The 16,112-nt window shown below is 48.6% G+C and overlaps 1 protein-coding gene across 1 annotated transcript; it reads left to right on the top strand.

The window, feature by feature from the left end:
• Window positions 1–380: 380 nt before the first annotated feature.
• Window positions 381–11,462, top strand: HOATZ (HOATZ cilia and flagella associated protein). Its single transcript, XM_058194701.1, has 7 exons — window positions 381–638; window positions 2,728–2,769; window positions 3,904–3,965; window positions 7,849–7,908; window positions 10,204–10,253; window positions 10,405–10,422; window positions 11,141–11,462. Exons 1-7 carry the CDS (start codon window positions 401–403, stop codon window positions 11,199–11,201), a joined length of 531 nt encoding a protein of 176 aa, XP_058050684.1. The 5' UTR covers window positions 381–400; the 3' UTR covers window positions 11,202–11,462.
• Window positions 11,463–16,112: the final 4,650 nt, after the last annotated feature.

The raw sequence follows: 16,112 nt of genomic DNA, 5'->3' as shown, positions 1-16,112 counted from the left end.
CCAGTGATAGAGAAGGAAGGAAGGAAGGAAGGAAGGAAGGAAGGAAGGAAGGAAGGAAGGAAGGAAAACGGCATAACCGCATACGTAACAACATAACATAACAAAACAACAGAGTTGGAAGGGACCTTGGAGGTCTTCTAGTCCATCCCTCTGCTGAAGGAGGAGACCCTCGACCATTTCAGCCAGGTAGCTGTCCAATCTCTGTTTGAAACCCTCCCGTGTGTGATTCTGGGATTCTGCCCCTCCCCGCAGCCCCCTCCCCTTCCCCAGGGCAGTCCCGTCGGGAGGAACGAGGGAAGGTCTCGGCAGGGGCGCCCGCGGGCGTCTCCCGACGGCCGCCCCCTCCTCCCCCCCGGGCCAACGGCAGGATCGGCCGGCGGGTGCCGCGGCGCGCGGAGCCATGGAGACCAAGCGGCCGCGCTCGCCCACGCCCTCGGCCATGGCCAGCTCGCCGCCCGCGCCCGCGCCTTCCCCCGCAGCCGCCCCGCTGGCCTTCGCCGGCTCCAGCGAGCAGGACGTGGCGCTGGCCAAGTCCTTCTGGAACTCCGTCACCCTCCAGCCGCCGCTCGAGTCCCGGCTGGGCGCCCGGGGCGGCTCGCTTTGCGACGGCGCCTCCTGCCCGCGACGGAGCTCGGCCGGTAGCCTTGGCGGAGGGACGGGTGGGCGGACGGGCAGCCACTCTCCGGGCACAGGGAGAGCCGGCCCCGGGCTGGCTCCGAGCCCGCAGCTGGGCATCCGGGCGGCTTAAGGGGATCAACCGAAGAAGAGAAACGGAGGGGACCTTAGAGGTCTTCTAGTCCGACCCTCTGCTCGAGCAGGAAACCCTATGAGAAGGGGTTGGCTCATCTCTTCTTAAACGTCTTCGGTGATGGAGGAGGGAGGGAGGAGAAAAAGGGAGAGAGGAATAGCAGAATAAGAGTTGGAAGGGACCTTGGAGGTCTTCTAGTCCAACCCCTTGCTCAAGCAGGAAATCCTATCCTGTTCCAGACAAATGGTTGTCCAATCTCTTCTTAAAAGTCTTCGGTGATGGGGAGAGAGGGAGAGAGGGAGGGAGGGCGGGAGGAAGAAGGGAGAGAGAAGGCAGGCAAGGAAGAAAAGAATAAAAGAGAAAAGGAATTAAGGAATAGAGAGAAGGAATGAAGGAAGGAAGGAAGGAAGGAAGGAAGGAAGGAAGGAAGGAAGGAAAACGGCATAACCGCATACGTAACAACATAACATAACAAAACAACAGAGTTGGAAGGGACCTTGGAGGTCTTCTAGTCCATCCCTCTGCTGAAGGAGGAGACCCTCGACCATTTCAGCCAGGTAGCTGTCCAATCTCTGTTTGAAACCCTCCCGTGTGTGATTCTGGGATTCTGCCCGTCCCCGCAGCCCCCTCCCCTTCCCCAGGGCAGTCCGTCGGGAGGAACGAGGAAGGTCTCGGCAGGCGCCCGCGGGCGTCTCCCGACGGCCGCCCCTCCTCCCCGGGCCAACGGCAGGATCGGCCGGCGGGTGCCGCGGCGCGCGGAGCCGTGGAGACCAAGCGGCCGCGCTCGCCCACGCCCTCGGCCATGGCCAGCTCGCCGCCCGCGCCCGCGCCTTCCCCCGCAGCCGCCCCGCTGGCCTTCGCCGGCTCCAGCGAGCAGGACGTGGCACTGGCCAAGTCCTTCTGGGACTCCGTCACCTCCAGCCGCCGCTCGAGTCCCGGCTGGGCGCCCGGGGCGGCTCGCTTTGCGACGGCGCCTCCTGCCCGCGACGGAGTTCGGCCGGTAGCCTTGGCGGAGGGACGGGTGGGCGGACGGGCAGCCACTCTCCGGGCACAGGGAGAGCCGGCCCCGGGCTGGCTCCGAGCCCGCAGCTGGGCATCCGGGCGGCTTAAGGGGATCAACCGAAGAAGAGAAACGGAGGGGACCTTAGAGGTCTTCTAGTCCGACCCTCTGCTCGAGCAGGAAACCCTATGAGAAGGGGTTGGCTCATCTCTTCTTAAACGTCTTCGGTGATGGAGGAGGGAGGGAGGAGAAAAAGGGAGAGAGGAATAGCAGAATAAGAGTTGGAAGGGACCTTGGAGGTCTTCTAGTCCAACCCCTTGCTCAAGCAGGAAATCCTATCCTGTTCCAGACAAATGGTTGTCCAATCTCTTCTTAAAAGTCTCCAATAATGGGGAGAAAGGGAGAGAGGGAGGGAGGGAGGAAGAAGGGAGAGAGAAGGCAGGCAAGGAAGAAAAGAATAAAAGAGAAAAGGAACTAAGGAATAGAAGGAATGAAGGAGAGAGAAAGAAGGAAGAAGGGAGAGAGAAGGAAGGAAGGAAGGAAGGAAGGAAGGAAGGAAGAATAACAGAATTGGAAAGGGACCTTGGAGGTCTTCTAGTCCAACCCCCTGCTCAAACAGGAAACCCTATACCATTTCAGACAAGTGGCTTCCAACCTTCCTTGGCTTTGCGGTGCTTCTTCTGCTTGGCCTCCGTTCTCTTTGCACGCCATTGTCCCGTCTCCTTCAGCCGAGTCCCTTTTCTTTGAATGCCCCTTCAATGCCACCCCCCTGGATTCCCTCCTAGGAATTGGCCTGCATTGCAGGGGGGTGGGTTAGCATCTGCGATCGAAATGTCTATGGAGGTTGTCAATTAATGTGGATTTTTCTGCTGCTAAGGTGGAAAAAACGATCCCACAAATGTTCAAAGGAGAAACGCAATCGGTGATTTCAATCCGTTGCAATATTTTTATTTATTTATTTATTTATTTATTTATTTAGCGAAAAGCAGCCATTTGTCTGTTTCATCCTCCGTGAGTGACAGTAAGTATACGGTTTTACCAAAATGGGAATTTTGGAGGGCACCCTGATATTTATCGTAATAGAATCTTTAAGCCAAACCACTTAAACGCCTCAAAATCCTTGTAAAAGGCACTCCCTGAATGCCAATCAAGGGGTGCCAATCGGTGCCAATCAATTGATTCAGTCCTATGCATGACCTGGTAGGTGATCTTGACCCAAGCAGCAGATGGAAAGGAGAGTGTTTTTAATTGGCATTGTTCGAAAAAACAAATGCACTTGTTCTTATTGCAAGAACACGAAGCAGGGAGACACATCTCTCTGGTATCTTTCTGCACCTGAGTTTCCTATATGTTGTAACTTGGGTGAACAGCTATGGACCCTTTAAGGACCTGTGGATTTCAACTCCCAGAATTGCTGGCTCGGGAATTCTGGGAGTTGAAGTCCACAGGTCCTTAAAAGGGCCGTAGCTGCTCACCTCCAATCTAAGCCAAAATACAGTTTGTACTTTTTGATTAAGCTTGATATGTAAATCCAGAAAATGGCACCTTATTCTACCAGCTGTACATAAGTCAAGATTTATATGGCGTGTAAACCCGGACAGGAAAATTTCCAAACGTGACTGTGAATTGCTTTGTTGTTTAAACCAGGGGTCTCCAACCTTGACAACTTTAAGATTTGTGGACTTCAACTCCCAGAGTTGCCAACTTTAGTTTAGTTGCCCTGGTTTAAACTAATTGTTGCAGGTCACTTTGTTGACTTAAAATAATTTTTTCTCTTCCTTTTTTCCTCATTTGAGGATGAGATCAAGAGAACCAAAAATGGAAAACTTAACTTTCTGCAGGATTTTTTAGCAAGAAATAGCCTTCTCGTTCTTCCTTTAGGCTAACTTGTGCATCCAATGTCCTTCAATATCTTTGTTTATTGTAGTCAAAATAAAAATAATTGTTACTCCAGAAAATCTGGTAGCACTTTTTCGGACTAATCAACAACTCACAAAAAATGATGCCTTTTTCTAAAGCCCTTCTCATTTTGGGCTGCCATAAACTCTCCCCAGCTACAAATCTCACATCCAGACAATTCTGCTTGAAAAATAATGAAAAGATTCTTTATTTTTAAAATGAATTTTAAACCATTTCCTTGAAAACAATTGTTTAGAACGAGAAGAGAGAAACTCGGAAATGGAGAAAGACGTATGGAAAGAAAACTACCTGGAGAAGGTGAGCGGATTCTGCTGGTTTTCAGAACTAGCTCCATTCTAAACTTTTATTTTTGGGTATTGTAGACCATCCTTGACTTACAGCAGGGGTGAAATGCTCCCGGTTTGGCCCGGTTTAGCCGAACAGGTAGCAATGACGGCCAGTGGCTCCACCCACATGTCTGGTCGTCATGCCTTCCTGGTTTTAAGCAGGAAGTAACCTGTTTTTTACCCTCTGCGTATGCGCAGAAGGGTTTGTGCATGCGCAGAGGGTTGGTGCGCGCACGTGGCACGAACCAGTAGGGAAGGAAAGTAGATTTCACCCCTGCTTACAACCCTTCATTTAGTGACCGTCCCAAGTTACAACGGCACTGAAAAAAAGTGACTTATGACCATTTTTCACACTTACAACATGTCCAGCCTCCCTATGCTCGCACGATCAAAATTCGGGCCATTGGCAACTGATTCAAATTTATGACGATTGCAATGTCTCAGGGGTCATGTGATACCCGCTTTTGCGACCTTTTGGCAAGCAAAAGTCAACAGGGGAAGTCGGTTTCACTTAACAACTGGGTTAGCAACTCAAGAACTGCAGAGGTTCACTTGGCAAGGAAGGTCATAAAATGGAGCAAAACTCCCTCCATAGCTGTTTCGCTCAGCAACGGACATTTCGGGCTCAGTTTTGGTCGTATTCCCTTGAGCTTTTCGGGAAGAAGGTTAGAATTCAGAGCGTTGCGTGCAAGTCGATATTTCTAAAAAGGGGAGAAAGCTGCCAGGGCTATTCCGTGCTCTGTGAATCAGCAAAAGATTTTCCATCTTTGTGTAACGGAGCACTCCGGCTGATTATCTCCTTCCGAAAGATGATTAGATTGCGTTGTAAATCCGAGAGAAAAGAAGATTTGTTCGCCATTCAGACCAGAAACATAAAAGAGGCAGAAGAATTTGCATTGCTTCCAGAGGTGGGTTTCAGCAGGTTCTGACCAGTTCTGGAGAACCGGTAGCGGAAATTATGACTAGTTCAGAGAACCGGTAGTAAAAATTCTGACTGGCCCCGCCCCCATCTATTCTCTGCCTCCCAAGTCCCAGCTGATCGGCAGGAAATGGGGATTTTGCAGTATCCTTCCCCTGCCATGCCCACCAAGCCAAGCCACGCCACCAAGCCACGCCCACAGAACTGGTAGTAAAAAAAATTGAAACCCACCACTGATTGCTTCCAGGGGGCTGGTTGACTGTTGTGGCCTATCAGCCACCGGCCCCTCCTAGCAGCTGAATCAGAGGAGGAGGAAGAGGCGTGGGAGTCGGGGCCAGCATCAAGGCAACCTGAGAGCTCCGAGGGGGAGGAGGGAATGGAGCTGTCGGGGGGAGAGAGAGACCGAGGCGGAGCCTGGGCTGTCCGACAGCCCTCAGATGGAGAGTCAACAGCCCCCAGGTCTGGAGGTGGCTGATGAGGAAGCGGAGGAACAGCTGAGTCCGGTGCCTGACGCGCGGATGCGCAGAAGGCAAGAGGAGAGGAGAGCAGTGGAAATCTATGGGCCAGTCCTTGGGATGGAAGAGCCACCACTGCTAGCGAAGCCCCTTACTAGCTCTGGGGATAAAAAGCAGGAGGCGGAGACGAATAGATGTGGCTGACAACTATCCATCTCCCGGCCGGACAGACTTGTTAGCCTGTGGTGAGAGAGAAACTTTTTGCCGGCGCTCCTAATAAAGGAATCATTGCTTCCACTACAGAGGGTTTGTCGTGTTTGGGGAGCTGGGTCAGAACAATATGCAAGTCAATATTTCTAAAGAAGGGAGAAAGCTGCCTGTTGTGACCGAGGCCCAAGTAGGTAGTAGTAGAGGCAATCCGTTCAAAAACAATCAGACTTTATTAGAACCGCTGAGAATTAAGTCATTTTCAACGACGGCGGCAAGAAAATCAGGTGCGGCTCATTTAACAGCCCCCTGGCTTAGCACTGTGTTCGTAAGTCGATGTCTGTCTGTTTCTGGTTTCTCTTTCCTACAGTGGTGAGTCTAAATGGGCCTCCCAAGCAGGGGTAGTGTTGACTTAAAACCTATTTATTTCGTATGGCTGGACTGGCCTGATTTTAAATTTTAAATTTAAATTTTAATTGAACTTTGATGGGTTTTAAAATTTCTGTAATTTTATGGGGTGTAATGTCATTTTAAATTTTCTGGCAAATTTGAATCAGTTTTTTAAGGGTTGTTTTAATTATGGTGTATGTTTCTGTTTGTATTTTATTTGCCTGTTCACCGCCCTGAGTCCTTCGGGAGAAGGGCGGTATACAAATTAAAACATTATTATTATTATTATTATTATTATTATTATTATTATTATTATTATTATTATTATTATTATTATTATTATTATTATTATTATTGACTTACCTTCGCTACCAGTTCGCAAATGTGAGCATGCGTGACATCTCTGCGCATGTGCAGAGCATCAAAAATCGGACGTGATGACGTCCGGGCAGGTGGGCAGAGCCTCCCGCAGCCACCAGTGCTACAGGTTCACACGAACTGGTTAGAACTGGCTGAACTGAGCATCTCTTCCAGAAACAGCCGTTGTCTCATTTCTAGGTTCGTTGGACCTTCCTCCTTGATAAAGGCTGCTGCAGACTATGACGGGAAACTTCGAGTCTGTAATGGACCCTCATGGACAAACCCATTAGCTCTTAGTTAATTAACTCCTGAGGTCCAGTGTGGAGCCGAACAACTTTGGCCTGTTGGCTCACCAACGCATAAATAAATCATCAACACCGATCGATAGGAATAAATAACGTGGTTCTCCACATCTAATCCACATCGTGTTACAGCAGTCTGCGAAAGTTAAGAGCTACACTAATACAGTCTTAAAGGGCTTTTTCTTTCTTTCTTTCTTTTTCCCCCTCCACGCTCTCTTGTTAAAAAAAGGAAAAAGTTTGCCGAGTAAGCGTGGGAATGGAGCCAGGGGCAGCCAGTCCCTAGGAAAAGAATGAAATGTGCTGAGCTCTGCAGTGGCTGCCGGCAAACCGGCATTCGTATTCGTGGCAATTAACAATCCCCTAATGGGTTTGATCGAGGGGGCTTCCATTAGACCTGGCTCAGAGAAATGGGATTATCAGGAGAAATGAGTCTAGTCTTCCAAACTCTGCCGTTTGGGATTTCCCTTAAATAATTCTGCTCAAAGAAACGAGCGCAGGATTGTTCGTTTCCTCAACCGGTTTAAAAGTCAAGTTTGCTAGTTTATAGTCCTGGATGTTTGGGCTGAAGAGGTTGTAAAAAATTGCTTTTAAAAGGCTCCTCTGACGATTCCAGCTGAGTTGCCTAATCGTCAGAGGCTTTTCTTTTCTTTTCAAAGCATTTTTTTTGCCTTTAAAAGAAAAAAAAAAGCCTCTGACGATCTGGCAACTCTGCTGGGATCGTCAGAGGAGCCTTTTAAAAGCAATTTTTTACAACCTCTTTCGCCAAAGAGATTGTAGGAAAAAATGCTTTTAAAAGCTTCTGACGATCCCAGCTGAGCCGCTCGATCATCAAAGGCTTTTTTTTTACTTTTAAAAGCAAAAAAAATGCTTTTAAAAGAAAAGAAAAGCCTCTGACAATCAGGCAACTCAGCTGGGCTTTTTTTTTTACTTTTAAAAGCATTTTTTTGGCCGAAGAAAAAATGCTTTTAAAAGTTTTAAAAAAACCCTCTGATGATCCCGTGGCTCAGCTGGGCAAGGAGGGGAGGCAGGGTTTTTTGCTACCGGTTCTCCAAACTACCGATCAGGCGATCCGGTTCAAACCAGGAGCATTTCACCCCTGCTTCAAACCCCCAGAATTCCCCGGCCAGCATGTCCACACCTCTGGTTGGAGAAACACGGAGTCTCTGGAATTAACCAATCTACTTCCCTCCTCCTCACCATTGCAAACATCTTTCTTCACAGGCTAAAAAAAGAGAAGACATCATTGCGTTACTGAAAAGACAAAGGGAAGAGAGGATATCGGTAAGATGGCTTTTTAGATTGTCCAAACCTCTCTCTCTCTTTCTCCCCCTCTCTCCCTCTCTCTCTTTCTCTCCCTCTCTCCATCTCTCTCTCTTCCCCACCCCCGCTCTCTCTCTCTCTCTCACCAAGCATTGCTTCCTTGCTTAATTTTCCTTTCTCATTTCTTCCCTCCTGCCAGCTGCAGCATGTAACACAAAAGAAGGGATAAAAGCCAGGAATGCTATTGAAATTTGGCTGGTTTAGTAGCCAGGCTGTAATTCGGTCCGCCAGAAAGCTGGAAAGGGTGCCAGGAGCCTGGCATGAATTTAGAATGATGGTTCTGCTCCGCGGAGAGCTTTGCGGAAAGAGAGGGTTGGATAGAGTTATTTAAAGGGGGTGATTGGTGGGGGAGAAACTGCCTTAATTATATGGAGCAGGAAAAATTGATATTTAGTACACATTTAGCTCAACTGGCTTGAATCTGTCAAGGACCGTTTTGTCCCGTTTCTCATTCTTCCACTTTTGAATCGGTTTCATCGGGAGCTCTTCCTGCATTTCTGACTTCGCTGTCTTTCTTTTTTTTAGCTGACGGGACAATTCCTCAGCATTTTTGGCCGAAGAAAAAATGCTTTTAAAAGTTAAAAAACAAAACCTCCGATGATCCCGTGGCTCAGCTGGGCAAGGAGGGGAGGCAGGGTTTTTTGCTACCGGTTCTCCAAACTACCGATCAGGCGATCCGGTCCAAACCAGGAGCATTTCACCCCTGCTTCAAACCCCCAGAATTCCCCGGCCAGCATGTCCACACCTCTGGTTGGAGAAACACGGAGTCTCTGGAATTAACCAATCTACTTCCCTCCTCCTCACCATTGTAAACATCTTTCTTCACAGGCTAAAAAAAGAGAAGACATCATTGCATTACTGAAAAGACAAAGGGAAGAGAGGATATCGGTAAGATGGCTTTTTAGATTGTCCAAACCTCTCTCTCTCTTTCTCCCCCTCTCTCCATCTCTCTCTTTCTCTCCCTCTCTCCATCTCTCTCTCTTCCCCACCCCCGCTCTCTCTCTCTCTCTCACCAAGCATTGCTTCCTTGCTTAATTTTCCTTTCTCATTTCTTCCCTCCTGCCAGCTGCAGCATGTAACACAAAAGAAGGGATAAAAGCCAGGAATGCTATTGAAATTTGGCTGGTTTAGTAGCCAGGCTATAATTCGGTCCGCCAGAAAGCTGGAAAGGGTGCCAGGAGCCTGGCATGAATTTAGAATGATGGTTCTGCTCCGCGGAGAGCTTTGCGGAAAGAGAGGGTTGGATAGAGTTATTTAAAGGGGGTGATTGGTGGGGGAGAAACTGCCTTAATTATATGGAGCAGGAAAAATTGATATTTAGTACACATTTAGCTCAACTGGCTTGAATCTGTCAAGGACCGTTTTGTCCCGTTTCTCATTCTTCCACTTTTGAATCGGTTTCATCGGGAGCTCTTCCTGCATTTCTGACTTCGCTGTCTTTCTTTTTTTTAGCTGACGGGACAATTCCTCAGCATTTTTGGGTGAATGTTTTTGCTTCGTGTGTTCTTCTTTTCTAACCTCTTAACGGTGTCGTGTATTTAAAGCTGTCAACCCTACTGCAAAATTCAGACCCATGGGAATACCCACGAGAGAATATACGTAGCTCAGGGCTGAATTGTAGGGTGCTTGGTGCTCTCTGAGCTTGGTGGTGTTTTTTTTTTAATTTATTTGCATTTATATCCTGCCCTTCTCCGAAGACTCAGGGTGGCTTACACTGTGTTAAGCAATAGTCTTCATCCATCTGTATATTATATACAAAGTCAACTTTTATTGCCCCCAACAATCTGGGTCCTCATTTTACCTACCTTATAAAGGATGGAAGGCTGAGTCAACCTTGGGCCTGGTGGGACTTGAACCTGCAGTAATTGCAAGCAGCTGCTGTTAATAACAAACTGTCTTAGCAGTCTGAGCCACCAGAGGCCCTTCTTGCAGATGTTTTCTTGCAGATGTTTCATTACCCAACTAGGGAACATCATCAGTGCTAGAAGGGAGTGGCGTTTGTGGAAAAGAGGAGGAGGAGGAGGAGGAGGAGGAGGAGGAGGAGGACGACGACGACTGTGGGATCCTTGGTGCTCTCTGAGCTTGGTGGTTTTCCTGCAGATGATTCATTACCCAACTAGGGAACATCATCAGTGCAAGAAGGAGTGGGGTTCACATCAAGGACTCCACAGAACACCCACCAATTTTGCACTCTTCCCTCCCACCCAGCAAAAGAACAGGCGAAGTTTTTAACGGCCATTTTGTTTTTCCTCTCAGAAAGAGTCTTTATCTCGGCCACACAAGCCAAAATGCAAAGCGCCAGAAAGGTAATATCAGGACGGCAAGTCCCTCCCCCTATTTGTCTTAGTGTTTCGGGGATCCCGATTGTAAACAAATGCCTGTATCGTTTTGAAAAGTCTTAACTTTTCCCCTCTTCTTTCCATCTCTCTCTCTTTTTTTAAAAAAAAATAATTTCAGGGACCAGGAAGATGCGAGGTAAAATCTCCTGCCCGATTTAGAATTTTTTTCACGCAAACCAGAGAAAGAACCGCATGCGAAAGAATTCCCGGAATTGAAGACGAGCCAACTGGTCCAGTTTGTTTGGGTTTTTTTTTTAGCCAAGAAATCAACCTGGGTGCTCCATATATTCTCCAAAGGTGGCTTTTTGCCTTTTCACCTTTAAAATTACCTCTCTGAAAAAGCTGATTTGGCGCCTTCCCTTTCTCCTCTCAGCAGTTTTCGCCTTTTAATTCATTAATGGCTGGCATTTTTCTCCATTATGACAACTTCCAGCCCTTGGGGAAATGCCAACTTTGGGAGTTGAAGTCCACAAGTCTTAAAGTTGCCAAAGCTGGAGACCCCTGCTCTAATCGGTTGATCTTATAGGCCAGTTTTTGAACCTTTCCAAGGTACTGATAGAATATTTGTGGGGGTCCTTGGTACTCTCCGAAGTTGTCTCGCAGACGTCTCACAACCCAACTGGGTAACGTCATCAGTGCTAGAAGGGAGTGGGCGTTGGTTGAGTTGAGGAGGATGAGAAGGAGGATGAAGAAGAGGACTGTGAAGTCCTTGGTACTCTCTCAGCTTGGTGGTTTTCTTGCAGACGTTTCGTGACCCAACTGGGTAATGTCATCCATGCTAGGCATTTGGGGAGAAGGAGGAGACGGGAAGTGTTCCTAATGACCTCAGGGTGTCCTTAATTCTTTTTCTTTAGTTCCAAAAAGGAGAAGGAAGAACAGTCGGAGGATGAAGAGAGCGTAAAGGCGTTACCTTGAGGATTCCGACCAGGGACACCAACCTAGAAGGCTTGTTTGTATTTTCAGCCAGCCTGTCCTTGGCATCTGACAGCGGCTCATTGTGGCTCATCGTTGATGTAGTCCGCCCCTCTCCCCCTCCCCTTGGACTTCTCTGCATGTTTGACAGACTAGCTCTCCGCAGGGCTGGGATGGATGATCTTTCGGCCACCCATTGCCCCGTGGGACTTACTCCTGGGCGAGAAATCTCCGGAGAAACACCCAAAGCGTTAAAACAAGCCTGCGAGCTGAGATGTTGAATCTCCCTTCGCTCTGAACGGCGACGTTTCTATCACCCTTCCTAGCTCTTGTGTTTCGTTGATATTATTTATTCGTGTAGTCTTTTTTTTTTTTTTTTTTGAATCCTGCCTTGGGACTTGAATTTCCAAGATACCCAGCCAGCCAGCAGGAGAAATTCCAGAGCTCCCAAACTCCTGGCAGGCAGACCAGGCGGTGTGGGGGGCGGGGGGGGGGGAAAGCTGGTTTCCATCTTAGTACAGCATGTCACGTTTTGCGGAACAACCTCCCCCCCCCCATTCACTCTCTTCTGAGTAAATGAAATTAGCGTGCTAAAACAGCTGGCTCTTTCCCAACCCGCCCGAGATTGCGCGGTGAATTTCTGCCTTGTTTTTTTTCTGTTTTTGCCTCCTAGTTCCCTTCTGGCCCTGCGACATCAATGTGCTGAGATGAACTTGCCGCGAAGCTGAATCCCTTCCCTTGTTTGGTCGGCATGCAGGAAACGGTACCCTCCGTTGCCAGAAAAGGGTTGTCTTGTTGTTGTTGTAGTTGTTGTCATCGTCGTTTTTTCTGTTCCGATTTTCAAAAATCTTGGCCTTAAAAGAGTTTTTTTGCATTTGGAGGTTTTTTTTTGGTGGGGTGGGAGGAGGAGGAAGGCGGCAGGGGCGGAAAATGCCACTCGGCCCTCACCGTGTCAAAAAAAGGAATTGCTGCTATAATTGAGCTTGTTTTGACTGGGGTGTTTAACCCAGGTTCAGAGCTCTTAGTTAACCAAAGGCCTGGCCCGTAAACCAGGCGTTTTCTGGCTGGTGAGGGATTGTCCTGGGGTGGCCGGTAGATGCCGCCGACCAAGAATCTGAAGCAGCGGTCGGTTTCGTGTTTTGTTGCTACCGGTTCGCCGCGCACACATTCTCTTTGCACACACACAAAGTTTTTTTTCAACTTTTAAAAGCATTTTTTAAAAGGTCAAAAAGCTGAAGCCTGCTAGGCAAAAAATGGGGGGGGGTTTGTTTGAGAGAGAGAGAAAAAGAAAGGAAGGGAAGAAAGGAAAGAAGGAAGGAAGGAAGGAAGGAAGGAAGGAAAGGGAAGGAAGGAAGGAAGGAAGGAAGAAAGAAAGGAAAGGAAAGGAAGGAAGGAAGGAAGGAAGGAAGGGGGAGGGAGGAAAAAGGAGAGGAAGGAACAACTACAAACCTGGCACTAGATGCAGATTCAGAGGATAATCCAGGGCTGGAAGGGACCTGGAGGTCATCTAATCCAACCCTGCTCCAGCAGGACATTGTTAGTGAGCGTCTGTCTTTTGATCCCCCAATCACATAGCCACGCCCACCCAGTCCTATGACCCCCCCCCCATCAAGCCACGCTCACCAAGCCATGCCCACAGAACCGGTAGGAGAGAAATTTAGATGTCACCCCTGCACAGAGTCTGCCATCCTTTGGCCATGTCATGAGAGCTGACTCACAATTCAGTCATGCTAGGAGCGATCAGTGGAAAAAGCAGAAGGATCCACCCTGCCACCCATTGGCTGGACCCTATGGAGGGTGACACCGGGATGACCATGGCAGATTCTGAAGGAGGTGGTCAGATCTGAGAGACGGAGGGGCATGGAGAGACACGACGGAACGGAATGGCTGACAATGACTTCTCGGCTCAAATTATGTGGTTTTCTCTCTGATCCATGGGAAGACCCACTGAGAAATGTTTGCGGGAGTAAGATTAATAAAAGAGGGTTAATAGTTTTGATAGCAGGTTTAACAGATTAACAGAGTTGGAAGGGACCTCGCAGGTCATTTAGTCCAACCCCCCCCACACACCCAAGCAGGAGACCCTACACCATTTCTGACAGACGGCAGTCCAGTCTCTTCTTGAAAGCTTCCAGTGATGAAACTCCCACAACTTCCGAAGGCAACTTCTGTTCCATCGGTTGATTGCTCTCACTGTCAGAAAATTCCTCCTTATTTCCAGGTTGAATCTCTCCTTGATCAGTTTCCATCCATTATTCCTTGTCTGGCCTTCAGGTGCTTTGGAGAATAGCTTGACCCCCTTCCTGCTCTCTATGGCAGCCCCTCAAATACTGGAAGACTGCTATCCTATCTCCCCTGGTCCTTCTCTTCCCTAGACTACCCAGGCCCAGTTCCTGCAACTGTTCTCCATATGTTTTAGCCTCCAGTCCTCTAATCATGCTGGTTGCTCTTCTCTGCACTCTTTCCAGAGTCTCAACATCTTTTTTATAGTGTGGTGACCAAAACTGGATGCAGTACTCTAGGTGTAGCCTTACTAAGGCTTTATGGAGTGGTATTAGTACCTCCCTTGATCTTGATTGTATCCCTCTGTGAATGCAGTTTAGGATTGCCTTGGCTTTTTCGGCTGCCGCTGCACACGGCTGTCTCATATTTAATTCTTTGATCTGCCACAGCACCCAGCTCCTCTTTTCCTGGCAGCGGGCGTAACTTGAAGGCCTGTTTCTGCTAGTCAGCATGAACTGGAGGCAGATTTTGTGTGTGTCTCGGGAAGGAATGAGTGTGCCTGCCTGATTGTGCACATACACACACAGATTAAACCCCCCAGCCCCCACCTCCAGCTTCATAAATCAGAAAGCCACTTAGGAAATTGCTGATGCGGCTTCCAAGGGACGCAGGCCAGGTTGGAACAGGGGTTGGAATCGTTCGAGTCCAGCCTTCCAAGAAATTCCTCCACCGTTAATAGGGAGACGAGATGAAGCAAATATTCATCACTGATTTCTCCGCAGCATCACAAGATCACAACGCGACAGCCAGAATTTTAGCAATATGAGAGAGCGGTTTAATCCCAATCCGCTTTTGAGTGGCTGCGTTCATGCGTTGTTCTAAGCTGTTCTTTGTCGGAACCATGGTTTGTTGAATCGGTCCACGAAAGAAACCTTGGGGTTGGGCTAGAAGACCTCCAAGGCCCCTTCTAACTCTGTTATTCTGTTAACATCCTAATTGCGTGGCTCCATACGATAACCTGGGAACCAGTGTTGAAATCTACATTTCTTTCCTACCGGTTTTGTGGGCATGGCTTGGTGAGCGTGGCTTGGTGGAGGGGGTCATGTGGCTGGGTGGGCGTGGCTATGTGACTGGGGGATCAAAAGACAGAAACTCACTAACAATGTCCTGCTGGAGCTGGGCTGGAATAGATGACCTCCAGGTCCCTTCCAGCCCTGGATTATCCTCTGAAGCTGTGTCTAGTGCCAGATTTGCAGTCTTTCCTTCCTCTCCTTCTTTCCTCCCTCCTTTCTTCCTTCCTTCCTTTCTTCCTCCTTCCTTTTCTTTCTTTCTTTCCTTCCTTCCTTCCTTCCTTCCTTCCTTCCTTCCTTCCTTCCTTCCATGGTGTGCAGTAATTAGAAAGCAACATTTGCAGGTTAACGCTGCCAACTGCCAGCAGTTCAATTCTCACCAGCTCAAGGTTGACTCGGCCTTCCATCCTTCCAAGACAGATAAAATGAGGACCCAGATTGTTGGGGGCAAGAGGCTGACTCTGTAAACCACTTAGAGAGGGCTGTTAAAGCAGTATGAAGTGGTATGTAAGTCTAAGTGCTATTGCTATTCCTTCCTTCCTGCCTTCCTTCCTTCCTTCCTGCCTTCCTTCCTTCCTTCCTGCCTTCCTTCCTTCCTTCCTTCCTTCCTTCCTTCCTTCCATGGTGTGCAGTAGTTAGAAAGCAATATTGCAGGTTTACAGGCTGGCTCTGAAAACCGCTTAGAGAGGGCTGTAAAAGTGCTATGAAGTAGTATATAAGTTTAAGTGCTATTGCCCTCCCTCCCTCCCTCCCTCCCTCCCTTCCTTCCTGTCTGTTAGAATGCAGTATTGCAGGTTAATTCTGCCAACTGCCAGCAGTTCAATTCTCACCAGCTCAAGGTTGACTCAGCCTTCCATCCTTCCAAGACAGGTAAAATGAGGACCCAGATTGTTGGGGGCAAGAGGCTGACTCTGTAAACCACTTAGAGAGGGCTGTTAAAGCAGTATGAAGTGGTATGTAAGTCTAAGTGCTATTGCTATTCCTTCCTTCCTTCCTTCCTTCCTTCCTTCCATGGTGTGCAGTAGTTAGAAAGCAATATTGCAGGTTTACAGGCTGGCTCTGAAAACCGCTTAGAGAGGGCTGTAAAGCACTGTGAAGCGGTTGCTCTATCTGTTATATATATATATATATGCACATACACACACAAAGGGGGGGGGCATGGGGGGAGGAGAACCTCCACACTTTTGGCTGCTCCGTCCCAACCCCAAAGCCACAATAGCACGTTTGCAGCTGTACTCCTTTCCTTCCTCACCCCGGCTGGGCATCTGGAAGCCGTTTCCAAACCAGGATGAGTGGAAAGTTGGCTCGGGATCCCGGAAGCTCAGCCCGGTCCGGCTTCCCAGCGCTCAGGAAGGCAGCAGGCAAATGTGTCCCGTCAGCATCTGGGCAGGAGCCGATCCTGCGACAGGAGCCGCTTTCCATATGCATTTCCCTCTCTTTTCCCAAGCAAAATCTCTCCCAAGGCCTCTTCCTCTTCCGGGAGGTCTTGAAAAGATGCCGACTTAAGGTTGCCGGGATGGTGGTTTTTCCTCAACCACAGTTTTCTGGATTCAAACAAGATGACAAACCTGCGATTTAGCCCCATGGTGGCGAACCTACGGCACGCCTGCCACAGGCGACA

Source organism: Ahaetulla prasina, chromosome 9 (assembly GCF_028640845.1).
Source record: "Ahaetulla prasina isolate Xishuangbanna chromosome 9, ASM2864084v1, whole genome shotgun sequence".
Classification (NCBI taxonomy): Eukaryota; Metazoa; Chordata; class Lepidosauria; order Squamata; family Colubridae; genus Ahaetulla; species Ahaetulla prasina.
The sequence above is the reverse complement of the archived record's forward strand: the minus strand, read 5'-3'. Positions and strand labels throughout refer to the sequence as shown.